Consider the following 20,609-nt stretch of genomic DNA (forward strand, 5'->3'; position numbering starts at 1 on the left):
CTCTCTCTCTCTCTCTCTCTCTCTCTCTCTCTCTCTCTCTATCCATCTCTATCTCTCTCTCTCTATCTCTATCTCTCGTCTAACCGTACGGAACAACTTGTTTGGTCGATTTACCGTTGTCCCACTTAGAAAGATTGAATTCCGAGGACCACTACGGCGAACGAGCAAAACGTTTCACGTTCGTCGCTCGTAGACAGCTTCGAAAGCGTGGCAAGCTTCGCTCGGATTAGTAAATGCTGACAACGATTTATGGACATAACTATAAGATAAATGCAGTGTACACACGTATATAGATAACGTACACGATTACGTTTTCATATCGTACGAAATGATGTTCGACGTTTCCTGGAACACTTTGCTCTCCGCAAATTTTGTATACCAATATTTTCCTATCTACGATTAATCTGTAAATTTTACTTCGGAAAAATATAAATGGTTATGTATTTTTGTTATGATATTCTAAAACTTTCCAATATTATATGGAAAAATTGTGATCTCCATCGCTTTTACGATATTATCAATACAAATATTAGTTTTTTAATATAATTCAATTTTCAGACTTCGTATGTAATACGATTATTGACAAATAAATAGATAAGATGTCTCGAATATATTTTCTTTCTTTTCACAAATTCTCAGAAGTCTCCTTGATTGTACGAAACAAAAAGAATAATAATAATAAACGAAATCAATATCCTATTAATAATTCATAAATCTGTTATTTATATGACAATTAAAATTTTTAATATTCATATTAAATATATAAAACAAAAAATAAGAGAGAGCAAAATTTTCAAATTAATTGGACAAATTTATTTGAAATTTGAAGCAGCTCTTTCGGATAAATACAAAATTTGGTTTACTGTGAGAAAGAAAAATGAGAATATAATACATGTCGCTATGATAATACGTTGAAACCGCGGAATTAACATGGAAAATATTTTCAGCCAGGATTTACTGGAATTTACTTCGGGAGAATTCGGGAAGTTATGTGCTTGCTCGCATGTTGACGTCGAAAGGGAGATAAGGGACATAGGATTACAGTGTTGGGTGTTGAGAAGCCAATAAGGTCTTGATGGGATAGCAGAAAAGAAGATTTTAAAAGAATATTTTTAAAACAAATAAATACGACAAAATGCGATCAAGAGAGTAAGGTAAATTAAAATAAACAATACTCGAATCATTATAAATTAAATGATAATTATAAATTAAAAACGTTGAATATATTAACACTCCTATTTCAACGTTCTTCTATTTCGATTATTCATAGTTATCCTTTTCAAAATGAAAACTCGAACATAGCAGATTTTACATGAGCAAAATTATTCTAAATTAATTTGAATGAACAGGAATATAACGCGCATTCAACATTTTTGGAAATAATATTTCGAGGAAAAATACACTTTCATTTTAAAATTATTTTAATCAAATATTATATGAGCCATCGGTGGTTTTCATTTAAAATAAATGTTCGAAATAACTTCAAAGAGTTGACTTTCTCTCTCTCTCTCTCTCTCTCTCTAAATTCTACGTTCATGTTATTTACTCCCTTTTTTTCATTTTATTTTCTCAATCACCCATACAATAAAAAACTTAAACGATCTATAAATTGTTACCGATGAAAAAAAAAATAAAAATAAATACATAAATACATAAATAAATGAACAAATAAATAAATAAATAAATAGAAATCACATCGCGCTTACCTTCAAATTCTTTTGCAAATTTTGCACTCTACAGTGCATGTGTACTTGAGCTCCTAACTGCACTGTAATGTTGCTCTCTGGATCTTCGAAAAACGGCCTTGGTTCGGGCGTTGCACTGATCTCGGTGGCAAAACTGTCCACTTCGTACACCTGCAAATTAAATCAGAAGCAATTACTCACACAAACACATCTACACGCGCGAGCACAGACACACACACACACACACACACACACACAGACGTGTTGCAACATTTACAGAACATACATGTGTACAAGATATTATATACATATTTTATAATCGAATAATTTATATTTTAAATAAATATTTATATCGAACAATATTCCTTTAATATTTCCATTTTTTCCCTTCGTTTTAAACATACAATTACGACAGAATGACCGACCCGATTTTCTCTTTCTCTCTTTGAAACGAGGTCAATAAAATGAATCACTCGTGATGTCAGCTCTTTAAAAACTATCCAGGGTTCTCTCTGTTTACGTTCTCGCTCGAAGAGAAAATGTCCAAAAACGAGGGAAAAAAAGGTGCTCTCACTTCACCCAGTCATTTACATCGAACACGTTTGCATAATAGCCGTTCGATAAACAATCGTTTATTTTTTTTTTCTTTTTTGGTTTAATCGAAACCATCGTGATAACGGAAGCTTTGCTTTTTCGAGTTCGCATTTATGGTTTTGAATTTCGCTTTTAAATTTCCATCTCGCTATATTTTCAACCGATTGAAAAGTGAAACAATAATGCGAAGGAAATCTTAAATACGAGGGAAAGAAACGATCCGTAAAACGATCTTTACCGTTGCAAAGCGGCCACACTTTGAATTCACCGTGCTCGATATTCGTGCATCGACCGACAGCTGTGGTTACACGATCGTACGAATGAATTTCAGGTCGGCGACCTTTCAACTCCGCGAGATTACGTTCGCAATAATTTTCCAATAAATTCGTGAAGGTACGGCAAATTTATCAATGCATTTATCTTATTATTTGAATTGTATTATCGGCGAATCAACCGAACGAATTTCAAATTCGCTTTTATTAGATCGGACGTGTAAAAGCTTGGACGCTAGAATATCGTAGAGAAAATAGTATGTATGCCGCTAAATACGATCCTTTTATGCGATTCTTTTAAAAAGGATTAGAAATATAAAAAAAAAGGAAAAAGAAAGATAGAAGAAACAAAAGTAGAAGAAAAATAACAAATAATAACAATTTTACATTAGAGGATAAAAAAAAGTGAACGGTGAAGAGACTAGTGAGAGATAGGCAAAAAAAATAGAAAAAAAAATGAAATGAAAAGAAGATAAAAAAAACTAAAGAAGCAGAAGAAGAAGAAGAAGAAAAAGAAAAAGAGGAAAAAGATAAAGAATATGCAAGATGAGAGTTGTCTAGGTGCAAAGATTTTCACGTAAGATAGTTATTTGATAGCGTTCTCGCGTTTCTCTTTGGTCGCGGTAACGACGAAGCAAAAGATAGAGTGTATCGGCAGGAGAGAAAAACTTTACGACACTTGAGAATGTATAAGTGTGATGGAGAAAAACGAGGAGAATGAGTAGAAAAGGGGTTGAAAGAGTAGAGGGGACTAGATTGGGACATACTAAAACCCATCGCGGTCACGTCGACGTGACGTCGTAAAAAAAAAAAGGATCTTCAAAAGCGTCGAAAATAACGGAGTACACGTTACGTTTTACGAACGAAAATTAAAACACTCGAGTTTAATCAATTCGAGAAGCCGTACAAATTAAACCAAGTTTTTCTTTTCATCTCGACTATGACGAGTATGTCTTACGAGTTGATAGAAAAACAGATAGAAAAGAAAACAAGAATTCAATTCCAATGAATTGTTGAACAGTGAAACAGAAAGCTAGACAAATTTGTTCGTCTAGATCGTTAGGAATAATAAAAAAAAAAATGATGTAAATATAAAAATTCTAATTTTGAACGGCTTCTAACAACGAAAATTATTATTTCCTTTCTTTTGTTAATATCGTTAAAGATAAATCATTAATAAAGTTATACCCCCTAAAAACGTAAGAAACACCTGAATGAAATTAATTTGTATTAGTTCTTACATACTGCCTATCTCCATATTATTTCCAATTACAACAAAAATCAATTTCCCGTAATATTAATATACGTCAAGAACTTAATTATCAAAGAACACGAATAAGGCTTTAATCAAATCAAATAATTTCATCTTCTTCTAAAATATGTAACAAGAATAAAGAAGAAAGAAAGAAAGAAACAGTAATAAAACAAAATTCTTCTTCTTTTCCATTAAAAAAAAAAAAAAAAAAAAAAAAAAAAAAAACAAAGAAAGGAAGAAATAAATCGAGACAATTTTTTTCACGATTTAATATCTTTTAACAGTTAATTAGGAACAGAAAAAAGAATGTGCTATAATGAGGCAAAATAATTTTAATATGATATGCAATGGCTGCAAAGCGTATATACGTACATACACATATTCATATACACGTACGTATATAAATTACTATATAGATATGCATCTACGCAAAATGGATATTCGAAATAGTGTTGCTCGCATGAAACGACGAGTGAAACGCATACCAAAATGACGTCAACGCTCCTTCGAAAACCACAGACGCGTATAGAAACGTTGCTCTTTGAAAGGTCGAAAACGAGAGGAACGAATTTAGATCGGCATCCCGATTCCGAAAGGCAACTTCACGTTCCGAGTTTAACCGTGCGCGAAACTTACCTCGGTAAAGGGTGAACTGAGCTCACGCCAGAACGACCTCGGCAGGTTTTCCAGCCCAGGAACTGGCTTCACGCCTGCAATCGTTTAAAATGACTTTGTATACTTCTTAATGGTATACATATATACACGTATACATGCATACATGAATATAAAAGGACGAAGGAAAATCTATCACAAACTAATTTTTGTTCCATCGAAAATGAATTTCTCTTTTTTTCTTTTTCTCTTTTTCTTTCTCTTTCTCTCTTTCTTTCTCTCTATCTGTGTGTCTCTTTCTCTCTCTCTCTCTCTCTCTCTCTCTCTCTCTCTCGCTCACTCTTTCTCTCCCTTTTATCTGCCTCTCGTTATTCATCGTTGTCCTTTTTAATCGATTCAATTTGGTTTCTATTTTTCTTTTCTTTTTTTTTTTTCATCGTTTTAGATACCAATTTTCAATCGAAAAAAGAATTAATAATATTCCCTTTCAATTTGTAATCTCAAATGTCGTAACTTCGTAGAGAGAAAAAAAAATTGAAACCGATTAACGAAAGCGGCCAAATAAAATAAAGTACGTACATACTGTTAAAATACTATATTTAGAGTATATTATAAAATATGAAGGGAACAAATGTCGAGGTTAACTAAATCCTTCATCTATTCGATATTTTAACTCTTTCTTCTTAGACGTTCTCTATTTTTAATGATATTACCAACAACCCAATATAATAAACGATCGATTCGCACAATTGCCTTTAAGATATAAATTTTAATAAAAAATAAACAAAAAAAAAGAAAAAAGAAACTATACCGTTTCGTTATAATCTATAATCCACATATACATATATTCAATTATAAATAAAAACAACGTGTAATGAAGTTTAGGAAAAATTTTTTTGTAATCGATTTAATTTCATCGAAATCGAGAGTGTTCGATAAAAATGATAAAGAATGAATCGATCTTAAGACTAAACGCTTTGTTACGTGTTACAATGCCCTTCAGGTAACATTCAGTTTGAATGGCGAACGTGGTAACCCTGTTAATTCGATTCCCTTCACGTGTTTCACAATCGAGAGCTTTTCGCATCTCGCCCTCACCATGGAGACCTCGAACACGCGTATGGACCACTATCATTCCTAGCACTGATTCTTGTACATGCCGTGCGTTCCCATGACAACGCACACACGATGAATACACAGTTCTATTAATTACATATAATAACGGATCGAGATAAGAATTAATTTTCTTCTAACGAGACCAATGGATCTCTTCGTTTCGTCTTTTTTCTTCGTTCTCTTCTTTTTTTCCTTCTCTCTTTTTTTTTTTTCTTTTCTTTTCTTTTTTTTTCTCATTTCTCCTTCGTACACGATATTCTCATAGAAATATATTGCGAATAATATTGCTGGTTTTAAATAATTATAATTCCCAATTGTATTATCAATAAAATTTTTTTCTGCTTTGCTCATAATTATTTTCGTTCAAGATTAATTCGAACGGAAAATATAAATAAATATAAACGCGTTAACAAAATAAAATAACAAAGCATCGCGAATTTTCATTGAAACTAATACACCACGTACTAATTTCTATAATTAATTAAAATGTAGATATCAGAAAGAGATTGAAAATCAATATGATAATGCGTACTTCGTCGATGGAAGCAAAAAAAAAAAAAAAGAAAAGAAAAGAAAAGAGAGGAAAGAGAGCAAGGAAGGAAGAAAGAAAAAAATAAAAAAAAGAAGTAAAAAAAATTAGATCGCTAAATGGAATAGAGCTTTTCTCCCTTTTTTTTCTTTTACTTTGAATACGATCTACTTGCATACTTATCAACGTTTAATACATTTTACATGCCTTGGCACACATCGTGGAAAAAGAATAGTAGATAGTCCGAGAAGAAGTAATAAAGTCACTTTTTCGCGAAGAATTCTTTGAGAGTCGAAACCAAGATTGTAAAAAAGAAAGAAAAAAAAAGTAAAAAAAAAGAAAGAGAGAGAGAGAGAGAGAGAGAGACAGCAATCTCTCTTTCCTATATAAAGTCGGAATCTTTGGACGGTTTGGGTGAGACAGAGAGTGGATAAAGAAAATAAAAAGAAGAAGAAGAAGAGGAAGAAGAAATAGCTAGAGAATTTGAAGAACACACATACAGACACTCTCGCGCACACACACACACACACACACACACACACAGAGAAAGAGAGAGAGATAGGAAAGAAAGAAGTTCAATATCTCTCGATCAAATTTGGTGACTCGCGGTTTCCGCGAGTACCTTACTCCTTTCTCATTTCCGAGCTCATGATCGCGATCAGCTTGTTTGAGGATCTTCTTATAGAGCTACGACTAGCATCGAAATTATTTTCTTTGAATCTAAGACGATCGGCGATTTTGTTCCAAACGCGTAACCCATTCCTTTCTTTTATCTATCTATATCCTTATCTCTCTCTCTCTCTCTCTCTCTCTTTCAGTATTTCGAAGTCATTTCGGAGTCTCGGTATTTTCCGAAGAACGACGGGATAATCCTCAAGAAATTTATCAGCTCGAGTGAGAGGAACCCACGTCCTTTCTGGCAGGACCAATCTCGCGAGCAGAATTTTCTCTCGATAGCAAAGAGAGGTACTATCCAAGAAAAGTACACGATACGAACGGACTTCTAATATCCGTTGGAAAGACGAAGCACATAATCTCAACGGAAGAATAAATCCGGTTACTCTCCTCTCTGGTCAGGATTTCGAAATACGTCTCCAGAAACGTCTACGGGAGATTAAGTTTCGAAAGGTGTCAACGTTTCTGACTAGGCTTAACCGAGCTATATAGTATTAAACATTATATTTATCTTTTTATAACACACATATAATATTATTAGAAAATTTTTCTCTCTTTCATTTCTTTCTTCTGTTATATCTATATATAGATATATATCTATTATACTATCTACACATATATCTACGATATATAATATTTAGATAAATTGATTGAGTTAAGAAATTCAGTCGAATACCCATTTCATATTTATTATAGATTTATAGAGAAAAATCAAACGTTTAGAAAAATACGAAAAAGATCGAAATTTGAAGGATAAAAGCGTGTTAATGGTCGAATCGACCCTTTTCTTTCAACAGCGGAAACAATCGATCGAATGTTTTTCTCAAGAGAATTGGATATTTGTCTCAGCGTGGTCGGTATTATTTCTCTACTTTGGAAAGAGGGAGAATAGAATTTTACGTCGTCTCGAAAGGATCGTCGTTGGCCATTAATCGATATTCATCGTCCACCTTCTTCTTTCTTTCTTCTTCCTCTTTCTATTTCTCTCTCTCTCTCTCTCTCTCTCTCTCTCTCTCTCTCTCTCTCTCTCCCTCTCTAGCTTCGATTTCATCGTTCCACTTCGTAATGTAAGGGCCGTCTGGAGTCTAAAAGTACGATTGGACCAGCGCACACGGCTTGTCGCTCGACGTCGAATTTATGGATTCTGTCGAAGGTCCTAGAATTTATGGGAATCCAATGCCTTAATTGGAAAATTATAGGACAATGTCTGAGCGTCGAGCCAGGAGCATCCAGTATCTGTGACTCGTTATTCAGCACCTATAATCTTGCCCTTCGAGATCTTTGGTAACCGCACAATAAGATATTTTTTATTCCTCATTTTATTTTTCTCTTTTACTTTTTCATTTTTTTTTCCTTTTTTTCTTCTTTCTAAAAAGAATTCAAACGTAACGCGACTTCTTAACCAACGTGTAACTTTTCTCGTGGCATTGAAATTCCCTGAGAAACGATCGTACCATAAAATATGAACCCTCCTATCTCTCTCTCTCTCTCTTTCTTTCTTTCGTATATTCACAATTTATATGCTCATATACACGCGTGCTGTTTGTTATATTACGACAATAGAAAATACGTTCGCTCCAAAAATATTTACTATCATGAAATTTCTAAGCTACTAGAAAACGTTCTAAAAAATTTTTATAATGATTACGCTTACCTTGAGAATCTGCGGTGCACAGAAAGTGTACCTGGTGAACCAAAATGGAGGCCACCACGGCCGACAAACGACTCAACATCGTAGCCGATCCTCAACTCATTTCTAGTCCCAAAGTCGCAGCACTTTCCGCGTTCCTGCTTCTGCAATTAATATGTGAAAATTTCGATTATAAAAGTTTTGTTTTCTAAAGTTCTTTTTTATAAATCAATTCACGAGAATCATTAAATTAAAATAAGAAGTAAACGTCGAACAGTGATATAACATATAGCATCGATTCTCTGTGGTAATATTCAAATATTATCACAACTTCTCTGAGTGTATATGTGTGCGTGTGTCTATGTTCGATTTAACCAAATTCACGAATATACAGAAAGAGAATGTGAGAAAGAGAAGGAGCGAGAGAGAAAGAGAGAGATATAGATAAATGGATAGATAGAGAGGGTCTCGTTGAGCAAAGATCAATGCGATGTGCTCTCAACGAATGTCCTAGAAAAAGTCACCCTGCTCCTTTTTTCGGAGAATTAACAAGCATCGTACGAGATAGAAGGAGTGAGAAAGAGAGAGAAAAAAAATCGACAAAACGTTCTCTTGCACTTTAAAACTACTTCTCGATGACGACTCCTAGACGGAGGAGCCGAGAATAATAAATCCAAGTTAGAAACTCGGCGTTGTCGAAGACAGACGATCGTAGGAGAAAGGTTTCGTAGGAAACACGAAAGGGTATTGTCAGGAACAGTTAAGCGAGTACGTCTTGAAGAAAATCGATGTGGAAAAAAAAAATAAGAAAAACGAAAGACTCCACTCTCTCTTTCTTTCTGTTCCTCTTTCTCTCTCTTTCTCTTTCTTTCATTCACTTTACCTCCTTCTCTTTTTATTATAGAATAATAGAATAATATAATGATTATTACGATATCAATTCTTTCAACCATTACTTTAATTGTATTATTTTTTTCGACTTCGTTCTTTCTTTTTTTCTTTTTTTTTTTTTTTCTTCATATTCATCGGACTCATGCAAAACGATCTTATTTTCATAATGATTTTCCGATAAGTTTGACTAATGATTTTCTAAATCTTCTATCAGGCCGATCGAAACCCAATAACTTATGTTTAGAATTGATTTGAAAATAAATATGTTCATCCATCTTCTTTTACCGAAGTAGAATTTATCGAGTTTATAGATGAACCATAAAGTTTTCCCATGGGGTCGGCAACGAGAAGGACGAACGGTAGAGAATCAGTTGGGCGCACCAACTCAAATAGAAGATTGTTACCACGAAATTCCGTGATGATTCGATTTGAACGGAAGTTCGTAGAAGAAAACAACGACATCTCTACCCGTCGTTCTCCCACTTTACTGAAAAGCGTTTAGATACTCCAACGAATCTTTCGTCTATTCGATCGAACCCCAACCTTTCACCTAAAACTTTTCGATAGTCTCTTTATCTCTCTCTCTCTCTCTCTCTCTCTCTCTCTCTTTCTCTTTTTATCTATCTATTTCTTCGTTCAACAAGAACCCAAAAATAATTCCAAAAGAAACAAACAAGGAAAGGAGAACTTGTTACAACCTCCAAGTCCCTCCTGTTCATCAGTGTCTTTACCCAACAATTTTCGAATAATCCTACTGTCTCCTACAGGTGCTTCGTAACGAGTTTGTGGTTGTACCCGAAAAGCACTTCTCTTTCTCTGCTTTATGTTGTCACTCTGAATCATCCAACGTTCTCTCCGAGCACACTCCGCGCTCGTCGACGAAGAATGGAGGCGTCTGTTGGATGTGAAAAATAGATAATAGCGGAGCACAACAACAACAACAACAACAAAACTGGAAAAAAATAAAAAATAAAAATCAACGACGACGACGACAACGACGACGACGACGACGACGACGACGATGACCACAACAACAACAACAACAACAACAACAACAACGATGACGACGACGGACAACAATAAAAACAACGACGACCACGACAACAAAAAAAAAACAAAAAAAATATAAAATAGGTAGGAAGGAAGAGCTAAAAAAAATATAATAGCAAGCTGACCACGTAACATCGTTACGTGAGATTACCCAGCAGTCCTGTCCACCTGACAACAGGATTTGCTCGCACGAATAAACAATGAACGATGGGATATGCCTGTTACCGGCACGAACGACGTCTCTACGACGCTATAAATTTATTTCTTTGACAGATTTTTCGAACTAGCCATGAGCAGGTGTTGAACATATCTCAGTTGGTCCATCTCGGAAAATGATCCGACCCGAATCTGTCCTCTATTCTTTTATTTACCGTCAAAAACTTTCGTAGATAATTCGTTTAAATAAAATACTTAGAATTTCGTCCGATTTTTCTTCTTCTTCTTCTTCTTCTTCTTCTTCTTCTTCTTCTTCTATCTCACGATCTTTCCCTTCTATTAATTCGCGTTTTAATCCGATTTTCCAAAGGTTTGCGAACAATCGGACTAATCGTATTAATTTTCGTCAAAGAATCTCTACGCGATCGAACGTGAATGGAAATATACGAATGAATAAAGACGATGGTAACGTTTTGTTTTGCAAAATTGATACGTTGCGAATACATAGGAATGAGAGTCAGTCGATTTATCGATTTCTACGAGGAATCACAATTGACAAAGCTCCTTTTTCATTACTCACGAAGAAAGAGAAGGAAATCCTCTAATTCCTCGTATGCGTTTCTTCGAACTATATATATGCTTTGCATACAACTTCGTAGAACCGACATCGATTAATAACTACCAACCGGAAAGCCCGCGGCTAATAATGGCCGTATCGTTGAATTCGCTTGGGCTTATTGAGCAAACACCAACCAAATCCATAATCGCGGAAACGATCCCTTTTCTGAAAATCGATCGCCATTCAAACTTAGATAATTTAGGCCTAGTTAATTGATTTAGTGCATATACTATGAATTTTCATTAGAAATTTGTATCGTACCTTGACGAATGATTAATTGGATAACGTTCTAATCTGATTAAATTCGACGATATCATTTTCCTCGTTTAATTGAATCATTTTAAATCAATGTAATCGACATAAACATTATTTCTTATAGAGAATTTCAACATATTTATTATCGCGCATAATAAAATTTTTTATTAAAATTTTTCTCACAATATTTCAATACAATTTATGCAAAAAAGAAAAAAAAAAAGAAGTAAATCCTCTCAATGATAGATTCTAGCTTATTCGTTGAATTTTCAGATATTACGTGAGACGACGATTTGAAAATTAATTTTCATTTCTTTATTTAAAATGATATCGAGGAATTCTTACGGTTGTTCGATTACGACGATTGCAAAAGGGAAAAAAAAATTTAATTGCGAACGATAAAACGAATGATTCCTCATCGCTTAGCCAGTTTATCGAAGCGTAGTAACAGCTTATACTAAAAAAAAAAAAACGAAACAAAATAAAAGAAATAGAAAAGTATACACAAGGGAGAGAGAGAAGAGAAGAGAAGAGAGAGAGAAAGAAAGAAAAGCTCTAAATTCTCTTACGAGAAGGGTAATAACTTACGACCATAAAACACGAATGTTAGCTCTCTCTCTCTCTCTCTCTCTCTCTCTCTCTCTCTCTCTCTCTCTCTCTCTCTCTCTCTCTCTCTCTCTCATCTCTCTCCCCTCTTTCTCCAACTAGCGACCGATAAAATGACATTTCACGAACAAACGTAACCAAAGCTTTATCCCATATGAAACTTAGCGATCCAGCATGATAAATACAGGGATCGTGAAAATTCTCCTGAAAAAAAAAGAAACAAAAAGAACGCAGATGAAAATCTTCTTTTTGTTTTTATTTCAAATTTATAACTCCACCAAACTCATATTCCCATTACGATTTTAAAGTTGATTAAAGAAAAAGAGATAAAGACAGAAAGAGAGAGAAAGAGAACGAGAGAGAGAATTAATCAACATGGAAAATGTCTTCGACAAATAAAATTTATTTGGCATTAACCATACGCCTTTGTTTCAGCCATAATCAGGTCACAATATTCGTCGAAATTCGATGAAGTGTGTGCTTGCTAAGCCACATACATATGCATACATGTGAGTTTATTCGATTGAAGTCAAACAATCATTACCTATATTTCTAATGCGTAAGTCAAATCTTAACTTTTGGTTTAACTTATATACGTATATGGATAGACATACTCGTGTGTGCATACACTTGTCTATTTGTTTGAAATACAATATTTATTTTCTATCGCAACGTGGAGCAAGAAATATTTTAACTTACGAATTAAATATTAAGAATACTCGAATATTGAAAGAAATAGAGAGAGAGAAAGAGAGAAAAAAAAAGAGACAAAAACAGAGAAGCAAAAAGAAATAGAAATAAAGAACAAAGTTTAGTCTATTCCATCGAAGAAAAAACGATTTCTCTCTCTTTCTCTCTCTCTCTCTCTCTCTCTCTCTCTCTCTCTCTCTCTCTCTCTCTTTCTCTCTCCCTCTCGATGCACTTTAAATCCATACAACTATCACAAAGAGCTATCTCCTTGACGAAAAACGCAAATCCTTTGGATCAATCGATCGTTCGATCGTTCGATCCCAACACGATTCTCGAGGAAAAAGGGTAAAAACGAAGAAGCAATGAAAGAAAAAGAGAAAGAAAGAAAACAAAACGAAACAAAAAAAGAAAAAAGAAAAAAGAAACAGAACAAGAAGCAAGAAATAAAAAGGAAAAAAGAAAAAAGAATTCGGACAAAATCGTCCCGGTGTAGAACAAAGCGATAATGTTACGAGGGTTGCTTCGTGTTTCGTCCATTTTCTGAACGATTCTGTGACAGAAAGCGCGGAATTGACGCGACCACCCCTGTCCCTTTTCTCTAGTACCTACCCACGTTTCCACTCTTCAGTATCCATCCTGTGTAACACAACGATTTCAACGTTCCACGCGTCGTAATTTGCTCGGCCGATCGATCTCTTTCTCTTTCGATGCTAACTCCAAACGGATTCTATCTCTCTCTTTTTCTCTCTCTTCCCCTCCCCCCCCCCTCTCTCTCTTTTGTTCAATCGATCGATCGAGTGCACGGCTATCGAATGGGCGGGTGCGACATTAGTTATCGGTAACAAGCGCGACGAACAAGTACGTTACAACGTAACCGGAGCGTGTTCTACACAACCATAAAGTACATGCCATTGCTCGGCCTCTCATCCTTCTCATTCTCCAACTGTTACTCCACCGCCATCACCACCCCTTCCTCCTCCTCCTCCTCCTCCTCCTCCTCCTCCTCCCTGCACCTCTTCATCCTACCAGCTATCGCACTCTTCGTTCTCGATACAGGACGATATCTCGGAACAAGCGATTCGTACGAATTCGTTTGAACTGTACGAACGAACTTTATCAACTGGTCACCCTCAATGAAATCCATTTCTCTCTCTCTCTCTCTCTCTCTCTCTCTCTCTCTCTCTCTCTCTCTCTTCTCTCGAGAGTTTCTAACAAGAGCGTTTGACGCGGTCGCTTTACACGCTCGTTGAAGACCATTTACTGATAATGCACGTGTTTATAAACTCTTGACCATCCAGCGTTTGTCGATAACATATTTAACAATCATAAATGATAATGTTTGTTCTTTTATTTTTTTTATGTTCCTTTTCTTTTTTTTTTTTTTTTTTCTTTTTTTCTATATCTTTCAGTAGTCCAGCCAATTTGTGATCATTAATGAAAAACTATTTTATGTGTATCTACATGTATGTATGCGAAAAGGAATGGTAGTCAACGCTGTTACAGAATATCTAAGGTATATTCTCTGGTGAGTCTTTAACGGGTTTGCTATCAAGTGGAACGTTGAAAGAAAAACATACAGAACAAGTCCCGTTAATTTCCAAGTGTCAAAAATAAACAGAAGAGAAGAGTACGTGAGTACAAACGAGGGATGAATAAGGGCGAGAGAGATGGTTGAAATGGAAGAAACGAGCATACAAAGTCTCGAAGTTTTCTTTTGACCGAGTAAAGTAGAAAAAAAGACGAAAAGGAAAAAAAAGAAAAAGGGATTTAAAAGAAATAACAAACTCACACAGACATAAGCAAACAAAATATAAACAGCATGGTAAAAAATAAAACATTTACAAGTAAGTTAGCTGCCTCTCTCTCTCTCTCTCTCTCTCTCTCTCTCTCTCTCTCTGGCTAGGTACCATTTTCGAAACAAACTTGCGATCTCACCACTGCACTTTCTCTCTTATTCGCGAACTCACCTAATGAGACGTAATTCAACATAGGTATACCGGATTACATAATACGCAGCTACGATAAATTTTCATTTTTTTTCGGCGCGCTAAAACTCACCACCATGATGACTCCGACGACACGAGGACGTCCACGCGTTTTATATACGTCACATATGAAAATTTACATATACATACACACACGCATATATTGTACATATATTCGTATACTAGACATATGTGCAAACACGTTTTCATTAAACATGAAACATACGAGCATTATATTCTAAACTCACTGCGTACTAAAGGGTTTTTTTTCTCTGTCACACACGCACAAACACATATACACACTATCACTCTCTTTTTCTCATTTTTTATCTTCCTCTCTTTTTCTCTCTCTTTCATTCTCTTTCATCGTCAATCCTCGTACTTGTCTGGATTATTATTTCTTTTATGGACGATATCATCCTTCTCTCTCTCTCTCTCTCTCTCTCTTTCATTGAGCTGACCGCAAACATTTAGCCGCTTCTACATTTGCGTCACTAAATCGAATAATCGAGTAGGTACCTATCTGCCGGTATTTCACTCCCCATCGCAATTCCTTTCGTTCCAAACGTCTCTATCTTTCTCTACTATTCATGTCCGATTCCGAATCCGGTTTATTCCATATCTCTCTATCAACTCATCCTTCTCAATATGAACTCCAAGCACGTTTGAATAATTCCGAAAAGGCGCGAGAATTTCAAGGAATGCTACAACGTTCTAACTGTTGTTAACGGAATTTGTTGAATTCAAGAATTGGTAGAGCGAGAGACCATCCTACGGGATAACTTGATCTTAATTTGATATAAATTGTCATCTCAACTGAGATTCTTAATTATGCTGGTTCTTTTTAATAGAAAAAAAAAAAAAAAGGAAAAAAAAATTAGAAAAGATAGCAAAAGAAGTGTATTTCATGGTGAAAATATTTTTAACAATCCCTAACATCTACCTTTCCCATTTCTTTTTTCTTTTTTTTTTTATGGAAATAAATATATATTATTCGTGATTATTATTATTAAACAATTGATCTTCTTTTAATTTATTTTGGAAGATGGACGCTTAAAATTGCATGATAAATACATACAAATTAAATTTTACTTTCATTATTTTTTCTCTTTTCCTTTTTTTCTCCGAGTATGCAAAGGTATAAAAGTTAATACTCTTTCAAATGGGAATGCATATTTGAATCCCACTGACGTAGATAAACTGATAACGAAATATGTCAATGCATTTTGTATGTAACAAAAGAATCAATTTTAAAAATTGTGTCAGCCCAGAAGTGAATTTAATTAAAAAAGCTAGAGACTTATGGCTCAAATCGATGTAGCCCCATCCCTTGATCAATAGTCCTTTCAAATATATTTGAGGATTACCGATGTAGATTATAACGATTTTTATCATTAATAAAAATTTTTCTCCGATGGTAATTCTACTCTACCTCCATGCTCTTATTTCGAGCTTAATAAAATTCATATTAAAATTTATTTATTAATTACATACAATATGAACGTATTATGGTATTTCGTTCATCGATTTTTATATACTTTATCGTATCTTAATTAACTAATAAAATTTGGATTTATTAAATATATGTATATATATTTAAAATAAAATATTTACAATTATTGTTTACCGTTATTTGATATTTTACGAAACATTTCCGCTTGAATTACGAACAAACGTTAAATTACTTACTGAGTAGATAATTTTCGAATAAATGCAATAACAGTTTAAGAATGGAAAGAACAGTTTTACTTGCAGCGTTAGCGTCTCGGAAATACGATTGACCCAATGGAATTCCCTTTTGCGCGAAGCCACGCGCAGTTATCGTAAAGGTCACGCGAGATGAGCACGCAAAATGATCTCATCCAACGTGGAGAATGGTGAGACTGAGGTGAAACGATCACGCTCGTTCAATGGGAAAATACCGGAACGACGATGAACACGCAGAATCGACTTACGTCAACGTTCTGGTAAAATAAGAAAGAAAAAACAAATACGAAAGGAAGTTAACTTAGTCGAACGTAATGTCCGAGTTAAAAGCACTATGATGATCGTCTACGATTCTCGTTTATCCGCACGAATATTTCTATTGTTCTTCAAAGATCATAAAAAATGTATATTTAATATTTTTATGATCATTGAATCGATTTACTAATATGTAATATAAACTTAATCTGATAATATTTATTTATAAAATAATTTTTTAAATAATTGCTACTATGATCAAGCCTCTCATTTACGAATCGATCGAATAGATTTTTTTTCGAAAATCATATAGTAAAAAAAATGATATATTCACATAAATTATTTTCCTTCGATTGTATCGTTACTTAAATATTACAATTATTACAAAATATTAATTTCCAATATAATGAAATATATCAAATTAATAAATCAATAATAAAAACCAAGTAATATTTCTAATCATCAAATATTCATTATATCGTATAACGGATAACAACATAATTATCTATTTAGCAAACCCGCATAAAGTAATAAATTCATTAGTATCAAGTTAAATGGGATAAACTAAACTCGTAGGAAGGATAATCATAAGTCGACTAACGAGAAACCCATAACAATCGATAGATAAAGGAGTTCGTAATGAGAAAGACACCCAACTAACAGTGGATGTTCTCAACAACTATGGAATTGTTAATCCTCGACAGGCTGATTCTGGTTCGTGCGGTTTCTGGGTAACGCGTAACAGAACGCATAACGAGTTAGCTAACGTAGATTCAACATCGATGTGTTAACGGATGCAATAACAATTATCGTTTCGGTAATGTCTGCCATATTGTTCTCTGAACGTTGCTTACCGATTGACCCCTATAACAAAAGTATTGCGAGTGATCTGAAATGATCTTATTGGTGTCGGGAATATAACTGACAATGAGCGAGAAGGAACTAATGAGAGAAAGAGAAAAAGAAAGAGATAGATAGAAAGACAGAAAAGAAAAAGAAAAAGAAAACGAAAGAAAGAGAGAGACTCAAACTATTTTATCAGATGCACGAATAACGATGTCAGATAGGTCAAAGAATACAAGTAACATTGAGCGTGAAGCAACTAATGAGCATAAGAGAGAGACAGAGAGAGACAGAGAGAGAGAGAGAGAAACTCAAACTACCACATCAGACGCACGAATGGCGACGTCAGAGAGGTGAACGTAATACACGCGCCGTTGAACCTAGGCACGTCGCAGCAACTCCCTTCGTGCGATCGGACTCACGTAACCGTACGTGTACCAGGACTGTACTAGCGACGCGTTGTCCCCGTTAAGCGGCAACCCGTATCGATCAATCCGAGTTACCGAACACGTGCGATCGACGCTCGCCTTCTCTCTCTCTCTCTCCCTTTCTCTCTCGAAACAGCCTTTAACCTTATCCCAGCTTTAGCAAGCTCTGACATTTCAAAGAGAACGTTTTCTTCTTCTTTTATTTTCTCGTTTTGTATTTTCTTGTTTTGTTTTCTTTTTTTCTCTTCTTTTTCTTTTTTCTTCTTTCCTCCACTTTCTTGTCTTTTACTATCTATAAGTAGTAAAGGAGGATATGGCAAAGAAGGAAAAAAATTTTACACCAACTTTTACTACGTGATAGTCTCTTAATTCATCGATTTCCTCTCGTCCATTTTTTAATATCGCTTGAAAATAATCTCGATCAATTGAAAAATAGAACATATCTAATGACATTAATTCGATGATTCAATAAACATATGTATATGTTTCATTTCGTATTGACAACGAATTGATATTTATCTAATACTAAACGCCGTTTTGTTCGAAATTTTAATAAATTTCATTATTATTCTATTACGTATACACATTAATTCATCATTATCATACAATTATATATATATATATATATATATATATATATATATATATTCTATCGTCGCTTTAGTCGAGATTAATAATAATCACTGATTTATTTATATGTATATAAAACAATATCAAAATTATTATTCCAAATTGATATTGATTATCGTCGGTCGTTGTAACGATTTGATTTTATAATATATATCTAAAAGAGAACGATAAAATATTATTATTTAACTTGTTGTTGTCGAAGTGATAGTGATTTATCGTGATATTATAATTTATGATATGACATCAATTTGGATTATCGACGAGATATTGTGATGAAAAATTAAAACGAAGAATAAAAAGGAATATTAAAAAAGCAAAAAATATACATGAATAGATACGTCGTAGCATACATGATAAGTTTCCGATACGAAAGACAACCTATATTTTTCTCTCTCTCTCTTTCTCTCTCCCTGTTTTTAATCGTGATAACGAAAGAAACCAATTAAATGTCAATAGAGTACTAATGAACGTATTAAAAGTACGAGTACTTGTAAAAACGTACGTACTTGAAAATATATATGTACATTCTGCATTTATATCTGATGAAATTGATTCTACACAATTAATAGCTGTTTAGAGAAGTCAATCGACTATGATGAATGAATATTTGACTGAATGGTTCAAAGTTGAGATAACTATGATCTCTCATCGGATACATAATCATTATCCTAAATCACCTATTGTTCTACGTATAATGTTTCACGAATCTAAAGACAATATCGGTGAGTATAGCACGATTCATCTAATACTAATCGTCATGGCCTTTATATTGAAGAGGGTAAGAGAGAAACAAAGAGAGAGAGAGAGAGAGAGAGAGAGATTCCACATCGATTAAATAATTATTCCATAAACTTTAAACTTTGACCTAAAAATTGAGATTATTGAACTGTTACATTTTCTATCTAATATTTAATAATCCAGATTTAATATAATTTATTCTATTTAAAAGGCTCTTCAAAATTAATCAAATATTCGATCATATATATATATATATATATATATATATATATATATATATAATATAATTCGTTTAAAATCACATTGATCATAATCTTTCAACCACAAAATCCAACCACCATTTCATTCATTCATCCTAATAGTACTGATATCATCGAAACCGATCGATAAGATGAAATTCGTGTCGCGTTTGTTCGAGATATCGTGGGAGTCAAGGTTTATAAGTAAAAACAATCGATAAAGCGAATAACAAAGAATAAATTTATTGTTTTATTTTCTTATATGTTTTTTTAAAAATATTTTTCTCTTTTTTTTTTTTTTTAGATTACCGAACGAACGAAATATTTTCTCGAGATAATTGTATCTAGATATTTTTCATTGTCGCTTTACCCTCATCATCCTTTTGGCTCTCTCTTCGAGAAACACGTAACGATGTACGTATCTACGTATGTATGTACGTACGTTGATACATTCATACACACATACATACTACCAAACGAGAAACAGGTATCTACGATCTCTTTGTATGGACTCGTTATGCGTCCTCGTTGTCCTCGTTTCCAAACGACACACGTACATACGTAGAACATACGTACGTTGTGTAGTTGAGAGAGGAAAGGGGTAGGAAGGGATAGGAGGGTAGAACACAGCGAGCACTTGCCAGATATACAAGCAGATATCGGCCGTTCGAATACTCGTTACAACGACGGATAACGAAAAGCCGGTGGAACATAGGGGCGGTTCTCGTAGCTGGACCCCGTTCGAGAAAAGAGCGAGATCATTCAAGCGACAGAAACGATCGAATCAAACGACGGGGTTGAACGTACTTGATAATAGTAAAGAAAGAAAAACTGAATGAATGAGAGAAAAAGAGAGAGAGAGAACTGAACAAACAACTTCGCCATTTTCCTAAGGAAATACAGAATGAAATCGTAAAAGGACGGTGAAGGATAGGGATAGGGCGAGGAGGAGTAGTATTTTACCGAACGAAGAAGAATAAAAAAGAAATAAAAGAAAACAAGTTGGAGCCAGACTAATCGCAAATCGTGATTTGTGAATTATGATTTATGATTTGTTATTTGTGTTTCGTGTTCGGTAAAAAAAAAAAAACAAATTCCAGCAAGATCTACATAACTCGTTAACTTCTGATAACTGTTCACCTGCTTAAT

General features: G+C 34.1%; 1 protein-coding gene across 3 annotated transcripts in view; it reads right to left on the minus strand.

Annotated features, from left to right (window-relative positions):
* Positions 1 to 20,609, minus strand: part of LOC122630271 (lachesin-like) — a 176,986-nt gene that overhangs the window by 116,558 nt on the left and 39,819 nt on the right. For 2 of the 3 annotated variants that reach the window (XM_043814606.1, XM_043814608.1), the window contains exons 3-5: positions 8,393 to 8,532; positions 4,443 to 4,516; positions 1,707 to 1,856 (exon numbers count right to left, since the gene is read on the minus strand). In XM_043814606.1, coding sequence (XP_043670541.1) covers positions 1,707 to 1,856; positions 4,443 to 4,516; positions 8,393 to 8,471 — 303 coding nt within the window. In that variant the 5' untranslated portion in view covers positions 8,472 to 8,532. Of the gene's footprint in view, positions 1 to 1,706; positions 1,857 to 4,442; positions 4,517 to 8,392; positions 8,533 to 13,244; positions 13,395 to 20,609 lie in introns of those variants that run through there. The other variant, XM_043814607.1, reaches the window with a different exon arrangement.

Source organism: Vespula pensylvanica, chromosome 6 (assembly GCF_014466175.1).
Source record: "Vespula pensylvanica isolate Volc-1 chromosome 6, ASM1446617v1, whole genome shotgun sequence".
NCBI classification, from domain to species: domain Eukaryota; kingdom Metazoa; phylum Arthropoda; class Insecta; order Hymenoptera; family Vespidae; genus Vespula; species Vespula pensylvanica.